This window comes from Ambystoma mexicanum, chromosome 12 (genome assembly GCF_040938575.1).
Source record: "Ambystoma mexicanum isolate Mex_15411 chromosome 12, UKY_AmexF1_1, whole genome shotgun sequence".
Classification (NCBI taxonomy): Eukaryota; Metazoa; Chordata; class Amphibia; order Caudata; family Ambystomatidae; genus Ambystoma; species Ambystoma mexicanum.
Window position 1 is genome coordinate 929,440,888 of NC_090936.1, and position 14,859 is coordinate 929,455,746.

Genomic DNA, 14,859 nt, shown 5'->3' on the forward strand with positions numbered 1-14,859 from the left:
AATTCTACTGCGTCGATCGGGATTCCAGGGAGGAGTCCAGGGTCGGCCAAGCAGTGCTGCGCAACCTGTTCGCCTGAGGTGAGCCTGGTGAGGAGGTAAGATGCTTAATGTTGAGTTTGATGTAATGCTTAATGTTGAGCCTTTGCCACCTCCAGTGGTTGTGCATGTGTGTACTGCTATGTATTCTTTATTCATGAGCATGTGAATCCATGCCAGACCCCATGCTGGAGAAGGAACAAGTTACTTACCTGTAACTGTTGTTCTCCAGCATGGGTCTGGCATGGATTCACATGCGAACCCTCCCGCCTACCCCTCTGCGGCTCTTCACTTGGTCATACTGCCACTTCACGTGCTTCCAAATCTGAAGATGGCTGCCAGAGGCGGTGCTTAGGTAGAGGGCAGTCATTGGCTGTGGTCAGTATGACGCAGAGACCAGTGATTGGTTATTACTACGAAAGACAGATCAGAAACAAAACTGATACTGGTTTTTTTCTTTACCGAGGATTCCCAGCCTGACGACGGGGAATATTCATGAGCATGTGAATCCATGCCAGACCCATGCTGGAGAACAACAGTTACAGGTAAGTAACTTGTTCCTTATTGGGAAGTGATGACCATCTTAAATCAGGGCCCGCCCGCTGCTCAGCCCATGAACGCATACATGAGATCAACAATGAGATAAAAACTCACATAATCTGCATCATTATGAGTGTGGCGGTCCAGAAACAAGGATGCCGGTAAGCTTACCGGCACTTTTGTTTCCAGACCGCCACACTACGAGTTTGCCTGCCGGGGCCACTACGGCCGACAGGTCTGACCCTGCTGGGCGCAGCGGCCCCGGTAGGCACACTCATCACGGAAGCATTGGCACCGTTCGTAATGGTGGTACTTCTGTGAACCCATTCCCATGGTCTCCATGGGAATGGTGACTAATATTTTCCGGCGACTAGCTTCCCGGTCTACTGGGACTTGTAATGTACCGGTGGCACCGGGAAGATAGGTGCTGGTAAAATGTTAGGAGTCCAGCAGCAACCTGCAGAAGTACTGGCAAGGTTTACGCCAAATCTCGCAATGAGGCCCAATGGATTACATCTACCGGGTGATGTCAAAGTTAAAATGGGTAAACATTTTTTTTACTGAATATATAAATATATATATATATATGTATATATATATACGATCCCTATTTCTAGACCAAACTGCTTACTATTAGAATGATGTAGGTGAAACCACTTGGATTCCTCTGTTTAACCCTGACCTTAGAAGTCATAAAGAAAACCTAACAGCCCATTTAATTAGATGTTAAAGATCTGATATGCTTTCTTATTAGACTTATTATCAATGCTAATATCTGTAGTCTTTATAGGCCATTCGTTTTAAAGCTTAAAGTTTGAAACACCAGTTTGAAAATGAAGCTTAACAAATGCACTACTTTTTATATTTTATATGATATGGGTTTCAATTAGAAAATGCAAGTTTGAAAATATGGTTTGCTGCATTTTGCTTGTTAGAATTATGTTTGAATTTTCCTGTCAGCTGCCCTCCTGACACCAACTGCCACGTTTCCCTTACTATCCCCATATTCATGTAACTCATGTTAGGAAGAATTCTCAATATGTGCTAATTTCCCTTACCTTTCGAGACCCCCAGCCACTTTGCTGGATTTCTAGGATTTTACCTCAAAAGAGTATGAGCCTTTTTTTTCCACCCTTTCATGTATTTTGATGTGTGGTTTACTTTTGTGATCTTTGGTTATGGAGTTTTAAACCAACTCCATAGGCATCATCTTTTTCTGTGTCTCACACAGCACCTTCAGTGCAGTGGCAGAGGGGTGTCTTTCAGACTTCCCAAGGTTTAAATACCTTCTCTGGGACTGACTGCCGTCTCCCAGAGCATGTAAAGCTAAATTGACTTTACTAGTCTCTTTAAATTTACTGACCCAGCACACCCCATCTTCCTATATAGTGCTGGAGGGGTTGTAGCTTCCCCTGAGTCAAAACACTCATGTAACAGTAACATGTTACCCTTTCCTACTTTAAATGGCTGGTGGCAGTGGTTTAGATCAAACTACCATGATTTTTCTCGAACGCTAACAACGGTAGCTAAAAATCCAGTCAGCCATGTTTTTCAATATGGCGCCCAAGAACTTTCTGTAAAAACAGACTCCGGCATCTTTTTTCACCATTTCTTTTGGGAAAGGTCCTTCTTGTGTTTGACTCTGCATGCCAAACCAGGTTTGGTCCCTTTGTTCATTGGCCTTTGGCAGGCTTCAGTGCTGAAGCCCTCCTTTGGCGCCAGGGTGTCTGGGGTGGACAGGAGGTGAGGGAAGTGCCCAACACTCCCTGTACTTAGTCTCCTAGGAGACCTGAATGCACTCTGGCGTGATTGTCCGGCTGGCTGTCCGGCAAGGAGAGCCACCCTGCTGTGTGAGTGACAGCCAGGCTGGAATGAATGGGGGGAAACTGTTTAAAAGTAGGTCTCTGGGACTTGGAAAGCAGAGTCGACCACTGGAACGAAAGAACCGAAGACGAGCTGAAGGAAGTGGACAGGTGCAACTCCTGGATGACCAGTGACGCCCTGCTGCAGGTCTGAATTTCCTGAAACTCCATCGACAGAGAAGCCCTTCATGGTTAACTTCTTCCCTTGAGTTTGGTGGGAACAACCAACTCGCAGGCCACCTGGACACTTTCCCCATATGGTCGAATTTTCATCAGAGTGCTGTTGAAAACCGGATAGCTAGAGGAAAGGAAACCAGTTTTGTGGACTTTAAGGCACTCACACCTTAAACCAACGTCTTGCTAAAGCTTTTGGCCTCATCCCTGGGCAGTGCGGGAACCTCCCGACGTCCTCCTTATTGTCTCCATGACTGAAGCTCAGGAACAGCGAGATCTGCTCAAACTGCCAGGAACAACTGCCTCAGCTACAGCTCTTCTTCATTAACAAGGTACTGTGCAAACACGGTCCGGAAATCTTTTCGGACATCGAGAAAGTGCATTAAACTTTCCTCAACTACAAAGGTTTGTCCTTCCCTTAACATTCGTCCAACTTTTCGCATAGCCAAATTCTTCTAATCTCTGTGGCAAAGACTTAACCGTTATCTACCAGAACTGTGGTATCCTATACAAAAGACTCTGAACCATTGACTTTGGCCCAGGCCTATTGAAAAGAATTGCTGGTTGTATTTAACTGAAACCCTTTGCCTTCCTATGAATGTATTTGGGCTGTCTTTTCTTGTAACCTTGTCTTTTTGCTCCTTTAATAAGTATGTGAAGTGCCATTTTGCTCCCACTTGTTCATTTACTTACCGGTTGTATTTGTGTGGTTTATTAGTGTGTGATATTGAGCTGCTTATGCTAGTGTAATGTTTTCTAACTGACTGAGTAAATAAATGTATAGTCTTTTACCAAGAAACCTTGAGTAAGTGTATATTTGAATCACTGTATCTGTTGCTCTTTTGTTTAACTTATTGTACTGCTCACTTAAACTCTTGAGATAATTCTGGCTGCTCAGCCATCGCTACCACTTTACTGTGTAGTATGGGCTTGTACCAAAGGTGACATTGTGCTTGCGCCTGTTTTGTTCCCAAAGGGTACTGCAGGTGATTCTGCCTAACAACCCATCCTGTAGTCAAGCATTATTTTGTTAACAAGAGGGACAGTACTGTTATCTCCCTTTTGACAGGATGATCCTGTCTGTTCCTTTCCAAGGCATTGCTCTTTTCTGCCCTTTTCTGAAAAGTTTTCCTTATAATAAACAAGTGGCAACCCTCCTGTTTTCCGTCTTCAACTATCTGACCTTTCCCCAGATTGAGCTACTACTGCAGAGAGAGAGAGGTAATATCACTGCTCACCCTTAGGGTCTGATTCACAGAAGCGTTTTATAATGGTGCAATCCCATAGGAAAATATTCTGTGAATCAGGAAGTGTCATTGTCTGTTTCTAATACACGCCCAGTTTGCCGACTTCTTTATTTTATTCTTTGTGCTTTTGGTCATCCCCTGAGCAGTACGATCAGGAAGGAGGACACAAGGATGATATGCAAAGCTTGAGTAAAGAGAGCGTGACTTCGCAGAAGAAAACCTCCTGCTAGCCAAAAGCCAGCATTGTGGAGAGCCCCCAGGATGACGAAGACATGTCTCACATGTTTGAGCCAGACACAATTAGGCACCCCAGGTCCACAGAATGGGTTCCTTCACCGAGAGTGGCCTTGTTCATGTCTCAGAAAATGAGAAAGCCCTTGGAGAAAGACACCAGATTCCGGCTCAGAGCAGAGTGCCCGAGAACAGAGCTGGCGGGCAAAGTGGCCGACACACTGTAGCTAGATCCCAAAATGCTGACCTTTGTAACAAAGGCAGGAAAGGATGCTAGGAAGGACATGGACCCCGCATGGAAGTCATGCCAAGATAAATTCTTAGACCTGACCATCGCAAAGATAATGGACCTAGCGGAGAGGGCGAAAGACACTGGAGAACCGGTAGACTCAGTTATTTTAGCAGGTTGGGCCCAAAGAGCAGGTTGCATGTTGGGCAACGCAAACTGCACGATCTCATCCAAGAGGCGCAGGTCTATGCTCTTGAAAATCGATAATAAATTAGGGGACCTGGCCTCTTACGAGGTGGGAGATAGTGCCCAAGGCCTCCTTTTTGGAGACCCATTTGTAAAAGAATTGAACAAATTTGTCGGAACATTCACCGCCTTAGAGAAGGCGCAAGCGTCCATCAGGAAAGTGTTCCCAGGAAGATTTTTTGCGGGGGACGGTCGATATAGAAGCCGATCGACTGGCCGGTTCAAATCGAATAGAAAGCCCCAGGGTCCCAGAGCGCAGTATTGGGCATCAAGGCAGCAGGATGCCTTTTTCCCCAACAGGGGCAGAGGCTGCTGAGGGCGCAGAGGGCATGGGTACTACAGGCACCGGAGCAATAACACAGGTGAGCGAGCGCTTAGCGAGTTATCCTCCAGTAGGGAGCAGGACTCTGCATTCTTTGCGCAGCTGGCGCAAACTGTCTTCAGAAGCGTGGGTCCTGCAAACCGTACAAGGTTTTGTTTTTGAGTTCCTAGAGACTCCAGAGCAGAGAGGCCCCCCCTCCGCACATTCAAATGGCGCAGACAGAAATAGCATTATTAGACTTAGAGATTCAGGCTCTATTACAGAAGAACGCCATACAACTGGCACTTCCACATGAATCAACCTTTCTGAGCAACATGTTCCTAGTACGTCGCAAAGCCAAAGTACGTCCCGTGATAAACCTAAAAGATCTGAACAGCTGGTTAGTGTACAGGCATTTCAAGATGGAGGTGATCCATCTGCTAGGAGACTTGCTCAGGAAGGATGATTGGCTAGCACGTCTGGATCTGAAAGATGCATATCTAACAGTTCTGATAGCATTACAATGCCGTCCCTTCCTGAGGTTCATCTGGAGAGAGGAAGTATGGCAGTTCAAGAGCCTTCCATTTGGTCTAGCCTCGGCCCCTTGGGCTTTCACCAATCTCATGAGGCCCGTGGCAGCAGCGCCATGGAGCAAGGTATTCAGATGATTATCTACCTAGACGACATCCTGCTAATGTCAGAAGAGGAAAGTCAGCTACGGAAGTAGGTTCTGTGGGCAATAGACCTAATTTCACGACTAGGCTTCTTAGTGAACAGATACAAGTCAGAGCTAACCCCGACTAAGAGACTATCATTTCTAGGATTCGCCATAGATACAAGGAAAGCCACCTTAGAGCTTCCAGCGCCCAAGATAAGATCTATAAAGAAAGATCTGAGATCAGCACTCAAGAAGCCGGTACTTTTGCTGCGGAATCTATCCAGGATAGTGGGACTCTAGCAGCATCCATTCAAGCGATCTTTCCCTGCCCATTACATTATTGAGCCCTTCAGAGGCTGAAGATCAGGTACTTACGGACGGGCTAGAGATACCATTGCCTAGTTTCTCTAGACGAAGAGAGCAAAGCACAGCCATGGAACGGCAGAGCGATCTTCGGAGACGTACCGGAGCTCATTATAGAGTCAGACGCCAGCAGATCAGGCTGGGGAGCCATATGTGGGCAAACAGAAATGGGAGGAAAATGGTTCGAAGAGGAACTAGAGCTGCACATCAACTGCTCAGAGCTTCTTGCAGGCTCCTTCACAGTAAAAACGTTTACCAAAGAACAGGGACAGCATCCTTCTGAAGATGGACAACATATCGGCATTACGGTATATAAACAAATTAGGAGGCACAAGGTCAAAGATTCTGGTAGAACTAGCGAAATATTTCTGGCACTGTTTCCCAGAAAAGAGCATAACTGTCAGAGCAGAGTATCTCCCAGGGACATTGAATACACTAGCATATTGGAACTCCTGTTGCTTACTAGATTACAGCGACTGGAGACTGCACAGGACAGTCTTTGATAAAGTAGAGCAGAAGTGGGGTCCTCTGACCACAGACCTGTCTGCCTCACGATTGAATGCTCAACTGACAAGATACTTCAGTTGGAAGTAAAACCCGGAAGTGCAGGGGACGGATGCCTTCCTCCACCACTGGGGAGGCCAGATTCATTATGCCTTTCCCCGTTTGCGATGCTGGCGAGGGCACTAGCAAAGGTACGGAGAGATAAAGCAGAGATAGTGATAGTGACGCCAGAATGGAGATAGCAATCCTGGTTTCCAGTTCTGATGGAACTTCATACAGATTTTCCTCAGAGGATTTCGCACAGAGCAGATCTCCTGTCTGATCCGTCAGGAGCCCCGCACCCACTAATACAGGACCAGACGCTAACGCTTTTAGCATGCAGAATTTCAGGCATAGATGGTGCTTGCCGGGGCTTTCAGAGGAAGCTGCAGAACTTATCGATATATTGTGGGCTCCTTCCACAATTCAGAGCTATAATTCTGCATGGCAAGCCTGGGAGATATGGTGCAGGGGAGGAGTATTTCTCCCATTTCAGCACCTATAGTGCAAATAGTGAACTTCCTAGTTAGTTTACCCACCGCCGGCATCAGCGATATCAGCCGGGCACAAGCTCGTAGACAGAGACCCAGTAGGGGAACATCCGGCCATAACAAGGATACTGAAGGGAGTGAGAGTTGGCAAGCCACCCATACCGAGATATTCTTCACTATGGGATTTTCGCAAGATCCTGCGATTGTTTGAACAGTGGCAGAGAAACAACCTGTTGACAAGGAGACAACTGTCAGGGAAGTTAGCCACACTACTTTTCTTAGTATCTTCCAGAATAGTGTCGGATGTAAAAGCACTAGAGATAGACAGGAAAGTATTCTATCCAGAAGGGATAGCTTTTAGCTTAGCACAGCAAACGAAAACCAACTACAAGGTGATTTCATACCCGTGCTTCCCGAATAATGATAAAGTGTGCGTAGCCCAATGCAGCAGCGTTAAGACCCGCAGGAGTTAGCCAGCTGCTGATAGTGCACAGGAAGCCATATAAAGCCATTGCAATAGCCACCATAGCAAGATGGGTGAAGGAAGTAATGGAATTAACAGGATAGACATTACAGTTTCCTCCATAGAAGCTATGGCTTTGCAAGCTTTTTTTGCAGCAGGAGTTCCGCTGCAAGAGATAATGAAGGCAGTAGACTAGTCGAGTGACTCAGTTTTCAGAACATTTTACTTTAAACCAGTCTCTAATATAGCCGCTGGAGTAGCGGAAAGCTTTGAACAAGCATAATGCTCGCCTCCGGTCTTGTCATAGAATAAAGATTGCCCAAGCGCTCAGGGCAGGAAGTCTTGATTCTATTAAAAACACAGAGGCGGCGAGCATTATCCTGCCCAGCAGGAATATGAGAGCTGTGACTGTAAAATGAAATGTTATAATGATAACAGTGTTTGCTATAAATTCTGAACGTATTCCCCCTCCCTAACATTGCAAATATCTTTTTGCTTAGGGGACGAGCAAAAGCACTCTCGAGAGTAGGTGGTATGGAGCCAGCAAAGGAAAGATTTAAAGAGAATGCAGATAGAGGGACGAGAGTGCAAGACAGCGAGAGCCAGAAAGGAAAAGGGAAAATGTTTTATCTAAGGACGTTGAGTTTTCAAGTTGAGACTATGGTTCACTGTTATGTAAGCAACTAAAAAGAAGAGGAAGGGACCTAGCACAGCTGCCATTTGTAGTGGAGAGAGGGCCCGGATTGGCCAGCAGGACAGAGGCTGAGGACTGCTACGCTGCAAGGTCTCATGGGGACTGTAGTATACCCATGTTTTTTCGTTTTATTGAGTTTTCCTTTGTTATTTGTACAAGTTGAAACTGTTAATAAGAAAAGGAAAGTAAGACTTAAAAGGCTGTTGGATAGCAGTATTAAAGAAGTTAAGCATAATGCTCACCGCTGTGCCTTTAATAGAATCAAGACTTCCTGTGCTGAGCGCTTGGGCAATCTTTATTCTTTTAAATTAAAAAAACAGCAATAAGAGAAATGTGCCCACCTATTTATGCACAGCCTCTGACAGCACAATTCATGCAGTGTGTCGATACTTACAGAGGCCCCTACTAGAAATAATGGAGAGGTGAGAATCCACCACAACATCCTCTTTCAGATAAATTCATGTTATGGTGATTAATGGAAACAATGAGATTTTGTAAATTCAAGACATTGGGCTTTGGCAAGGGGTAAGAACAATGGCCCTCATTACGGGTTTGGCTGTTATTCCACCATGCACGTTTACAGTTACAATACTGCCACTTGGCCCACAGATTTAGTGGGGGGAATTACAAGTGGGGTGTTAGGGAGAATTCTCATAAATGGCTGATTTCCCTTACCTAATGAGTCCCTCAGCAGCTTTGCTGGATTTCTAGGGTTTTTTTTCACCTGGAAAGAGTATGAGCCTTTTTCCCACTCTTAGATGTTTTTTGCTGTGTTTTTTTTCCACTTTTTGTGTGATCTTGGGCACTGGAGCCTCACCTACTCCACGGCCTCATATCTTTCATGTGGGTTACACAGCACCTTCAGTGCAGTGACACAGGGTTGTCTTTGAGACTTCCCCCTGACTCAATTTTCTGGGGCTGACTACTGTCCCCCAGAAAAGGTAAAGTTGCCATGAACTTTATTTTAGTCACTTTAAACCACAGACCCAAAACACCCCATCTTGCATGGAGTATTGGAAAGGTTAAATTCTTATCCCTTTTTGTCTGTGTCTCTTGGAGCATTGTTTTGCTCCCTTTACACTAAGACTTGGCTGGTGGCAGTGGTAACTACCCTATTTTTCATACAGCGGTTATCTTAAATAACCATGGTATTGTTTAGGCTATTATATTAGCCTCAAACATAAACCGATTGACAATATATATTTTATTAAGGTTCCGGCTGGGTTTATTCTCCATTTCTTTTTGTAATGTCTTTCTCGTGTTGTACTCTGCGTGCCAAACCAGGTTTGCTCCCTTTGTTCGGCGTCTTTTTGCGGGCTTCTGCACAGAAGCTCTCCTTAAGGCGCCTGAAAGTCTGGGTAGGCAGGATGTAAGGGAGGGGTCTTAGGACCCCTGCCATGGGTTCCCTTGGTAACCCAATGTTAGGAAGAATTCTCTGTAAAGGCTAATTTCCCAAACCTAGTGAGTCCCCCAGCAGCTTTGCTGGATTTTTGGGGTTTATTTTCTTCTCCTGCTAAGAGTGAGTCTCTTTTCCTGCCACTCTTAGACATGATTTGAGGTGTTCCTTTGACTTTGTATGTGTTTTATGGGTTATGGGGTCCTTTACCCCATAGGGCTTCATGTATTTTTGGTATGTGGGTTACACAGCACCCTCCGGGCCGTAACCCAGGGGTGTCGTAGCGACCCCCAAACATAGACTCCATACCCTGGGACTGACTGTCTCCCAGGGCATGTAGTCACCATTGGCTTTACTAGTCTCAAATTGTGAACAGAACCAGTACAAACCATCCTATTGTGGACGTACTGGTCGGGGCAATTCGATTGCGCCGGGGTCTGTTGTTCGAGGGGGCACTCTCCAGTCCCCCCCGACCGAGTTTTGGCTGGTGGCAGTGGATACTACTTTTTATATTCGACCGCAAATATATTCCTATGGGATTTTCTCATTGTTCGAGGCTACCACTTTTTAAAATAGCCTCGAACATACCGCCGGTTTATTAAATTAATATAAATTCACCGGTTGGTATTTTTTGCCGAAACTTGGTTCCAAAATGGGGTTTGTGTTCGCTTCTGTGACTCCAACCCAAGCCGAGCCCTGTGTTTCACTTTTTGGCGGGCTTCTCCAAAGAAGCCTCCAAAAGTGGTGCCACTCTGTCTGGGTACCACAGGGAGTGTGGGAGGGGGTTTAGGCACCCTGGACTAAGTTGCCTCGGCACCTCAAGTCGCACTCTTGTGTGATTGGCCCAAGTGGTGAGCCGCCCGGCTCACCACTTAGCATGTTTGAGTGACAGCTAGGCTGAATGAATGGGAGTTTCCTGCATAAAAGCAGGGCTTTGGGGACTGGAACTTCAGAAGTCACCACAGGACCTAAAGAATCCGAGGAGGGAGAAGCCGAGCCGACCTGCAACGATGACACCACCGGTCGAGCTCTGCTGAACCGTCTCACCACTTTTCCCGACGACAGAGGAGATCTCCAGTCCGGAGAGTCTACTTCCTTTGACTGGTGGGGATAACCAGTTTGCCCCTCTTTTCGCCTTCCTGGACCATCTCGTGGCCGCCTTGCCCGTGCCAAGCACCCCGGCAACCGCAATACCACGATTTACCACTACTGCGAAGAAAAGGGTCGTACCTTGTAACCGGGAAACTCCGCGGCTGGTTTCTTCCCTGACAGCGCAACAACCTTCACCTTTCCTCCACGCCGAGACCTCCTCTTCCTCTGGACAAAACACCGACCTGCACCCGCTGCCAGGAACAACTGCCCCCGCTGGAGCGTTCTTCCCACTTCCAGGTACTGTGTCCCGCCTGGCTTCCCTTGCGACAGATCGTTCGAGGTGACAGTAAATCCTCGACTTTCTAACCTGGGTTAGCCTGGGACCTGTTAACTAACTTTTCCTGACTTTATCTCAATCTTTTTGTGAACTATTTACAAAGACTCTTTGGGCATAACCCCACTGTGTGATCCTGGACACATTTCGCTTGCTCTCTCTAAGAGTGGGCCTGGGATTTGAACTTCCTTGCTCTCCAGTAGACTTTGCCTAACCTTCCTCACTGTGGTTCTTTGAAAAGTATTGGAATTTGTGTGCTTTCATAACTCTACCTTTTCCCTCCCTTTTTAATAACTTATTAGAGTGCCATCTTATGTTAAGCGCTCACCCCTGTCTGAAAATAAGTGGTGTTTCTCACTAAGACTTGTCTAATAAGTAATCAGGGTTGTATATATATAAAAGTGACTGTGTGTTGAATTTACTTACCTCTATTTGTGCTAGTGTAAATTACAAGTGTCTTTAAATAAATAATTATATACTTTTACACCAAAGCTCTGGTCAGTGTTTGCTTGTGCCACTGTATCTCTGTACCTATTGTGTATACTCTATATACTGCCTAACTCATCTTGAGAGAAGTCTGACTGCTCAGCCACAGCTACCAGGTAAATCTGGGTGGTACAGACTGCTACCAATTGGGTTTACTGACAACCCCCTGTAGTCCTAAATCTTTTGCAGTGGTCCCTAAGGGAACTGCACAGGTTTCTGCCTAACACCCAAGTCAAACTTCTATTTGATTGGCTGGGTGACTGTCCTTGCCAGGACAGCCACCCTGCTGTGTGATTGACGGCCAGGCTGTATGAATGGGGGAAAACTGCAGAAAAAGCAGGTCTCTGGGACAGGAAAGGCAGAGTCGCTACTGGAATGAAAGAACCAATGAGGAGCTGATGGAAGAGGACCCTTACAATGACTGAACCTCCCGGTGAAGCCCTGCTGCAGGTCCGAATCTTCAGAATCCGACGACAGAGAAGATCCTCCAGGAAACTTCTTCCCTTGAGCTGGTGGGACCAACCAGTTCGCCCAAACTGCAAGCCAGGACCCCTCCTCTAGTCAAATTTGCTTTACAGAGCTACAGTGGGCTGGATAGCCAGGAAGGTCGGACCCTGCTTGGGTTTTAAGGAGCGCACCTTTTTTTCGTTGCTTTGCTCTGCTGCTGGTTTTTTTCCCTGGGTAGTGCAGGACCCCCAGTCTTCCTACTTCTTGTCAGTCCGACAGTCGCTTCAGGAACCATGAGCCTGCAGGAACTACCAGGAACGTCCGCCTCAGCTACAGCTTCCTCTCCATTTTAAGCTACTGTGCAAATCCGTTTGTTCGTTTGGTTCAGCCGCGGCGAAAGTGTTTGAAATCTTTCTCCAAACCTAAGGCTTGTCCTTCTCTTCGAACTAACTTTTCTGCCAACCAACCTCGTCTGGAATCCATGGCACGAACTTTACCGCAAATTACCCTGAACTGTGTGATCTTGAGCAAAAGACTTTTGACCCATTGGCTTTGGCCCTAAGCCTTTTCTACCTGATTCTAGCACTGTAGTTCCTATTGCTCAAATGCCCTGAGTACTTACCTGTTGGTGTGGTTCAATGTCTATTAACTTTGTTTTTCCCTCCCTTTTAAATTGCTAGAGTGCCTTTTTGCTCCCACTTCATTTTGTGAGCTTAACTTGTCTGGAACTTTTTGGGAGTGGTGTGGTGTATTAAGAGTGTGATTTTTAATCGGCTTATAATAGTGTCATGTTATACAACTGAAGAGTGAAATAAATGTATATTCTTTTACTTGAAAACCTTGAGTCAGCGTTTGCCTGAATCATAGTAATTGCTGTCCTTTGTGTAACTATTTGATACTGCTCACTTACTCTTGAGATAAGTCTGGCGCTCAGCCATCGCTACCACTTTAACTGTGTACTACAGGCTTGTACCAAAGGTGAATTTGTACTGTCACTTGTAGTCTTAATTATGTGTGGTGTTCCCAAAGAGTACTGTATATAATTCTGCATAACATGGGGCAACACCAGTTGTAATCCCTTTTTATAGAGTCCATGTTGTTCCATAGGGATTGTGTTGGATTCACCATGTGCGGTAATTCAACAGCAGTAAATCCAATGATGTTTGGAGGGAATTTGATGGTTCGAAAAAAGTGTCAGAATTATTGCCACTTAACTGACTTTTTTTTATCCCAAATTTGTAATGAGACCCAATGTGTGTCATAATGCAGTTTAATTTGGCGATGACGTTACCGGAGATCTAACTTAATTTGTGCCTCTTGCAAGTTGTACCCTCAGGACCCTAGCTGTGCAAGTGTTTGCAGAGTCCCACACATAATTTTTTCACGATGTAACAAATGTACAAATAAAGTCAGTGACAATTACATTGAATGTAGGGACTTCATGTGTGTTCTTTTGACATTATCTCTCATTATTTAATCTTTCAAATGTTCATGAATTCTCATTCTTGTTTAATTTGTTTTTAACTAATGCAGATACATTTTGACTTCAGACTTGACAATGCAAACTGAATGCTGCATCCTGTCTGCTTTTTTATTTAAGGTAAGAAAATACAGTGCCAATGCATATTGTTAATAGAAAAAAGATGTGCCATTTACTCATTTTTCCATACCTCATTCCTGTTTGTAACTCCCAGTTGACAATGGGGCTCATTCAGAAGACCATAAACATAAAGGGATTTTCAAGAATACCTGAGGAGGCATGATATATTATGGATGCCGAGAGGAACCAAGATGAAGTAAAGAGAGGGAATTATATTCTGAGTCAAGGAGGTGTGGCAGGGTGTTGGGTGGCAGTATGAACACTTGGTAGACTGTTGAGGAGGTGGAAAGAAAGATGAAACAGAAGAGGGGGCGATGAATAGCTGTGGAAGAGGTCCTCCTGGCAAGAAACTGGTGCAAGTCTTTAAAAAAGTAGACTAGGGCTGGGTGTTGGAGCATGGAGCCAAGACCTTAAGACAGGAAGGTGGCAAGAAAAAGGAGACCCAGCTGTAGAGCAGTTTGGGTGGCAAGCCTTGTGATGTAAGCAGCTGTTACACATAACATTACCATCATTGCCTAGCATGTGAGCACACATAGAGCCAGAGGCCCTGGTGATTGGGTCTTGCACGAGACAAGGATGGTAAGCAGAGAATCTGAATATAAAGGATTCCCTGGCACTTCCCTCTCTGTGGAATCTCCTAGCACTTACCCCTTTTCCCCTCCCTCCCCTCTATCAGCACTTGCATGTTGTGAATGCTCTCAAAGCTAGTAGGACTTCCTCTTTCCTGTTCACCAGTGTCATTTCAATTTGCCTTTGCTCCCATGTCCCCTCCCCGTTTTGCACTGTGGGTGCTTTGAAAACACACTTTCTTGCTGTATAAGCACCTTAAAATGCACAATAAAAGAAAAAATTAAATAAAGACCCAAGAAGAAAGAGCAAAACGTGAATGATGGAGAAGGGACCATATCCAGACAAGGGATCCCTGTATTGAGTAGCATAAACCTCAGACAACCTTGGAGCCACCAAGACTTTCGTTTGAGCCCTTGAGACTTCCAGAGACCTTTGCTTGAAGCCTAAATATTCTGATTTACACCCAAATCATTTGCACCCAGAGACTGTGAACCAAGGAGAAACTATCATGTACAGTGTTGGGGTAGACGCTCAAAATCCCCTTCACCTTCCTTTCCCATTACTAGACTACCCTTGAAAGCACAAGGTATGACATGGTCAGGGACTTGACCCTGTTAGGGGTGGTTAGGGACCCCCCCCGCTCCAACCTGGGGCAGGCAGTCTACCAGGGTGTTTGCCGGAGTCAGTCCTGCGCCAGAGGCATTGTGAGGGAATTGGGAGGGTCCCAGTCACTGCTCCCCGAATGTGTCTTGTTACAGGTGAAAGGTATCACACTGCCTGCCTATCCCATTCTGGCCGGTATTCAATCTTACAATCATACAAACTATAGGGAAAGCCCAGAGGCAAGGAAACGCAA

At 45.7% G+C, this 14,859-nt stretch overlaps 1 protein-coding gene across 1 annotated transcript in view; it reads left to right on the forward strand.

The window, feature by feature from the left end:
- CFAP54 (cilia and flagella associated protein 54) overlaps window positions 1–14,859 on the forward strand; it is a 3,669,934-nt gene that overhangs the window by 2,957,369 nt on the left and 697,706 nt on the right. The window contains exon 45 of the mRNA XM_069629416.1: window positions 13,367–13,433. Coding sequence (XP_069485517.1) covers window positions 13,367–13,433 — 67 coding nt within the window. The remainder of the gene's footprint in view (window positions 1–13,366; window positions 13,434–14,859) is intronic.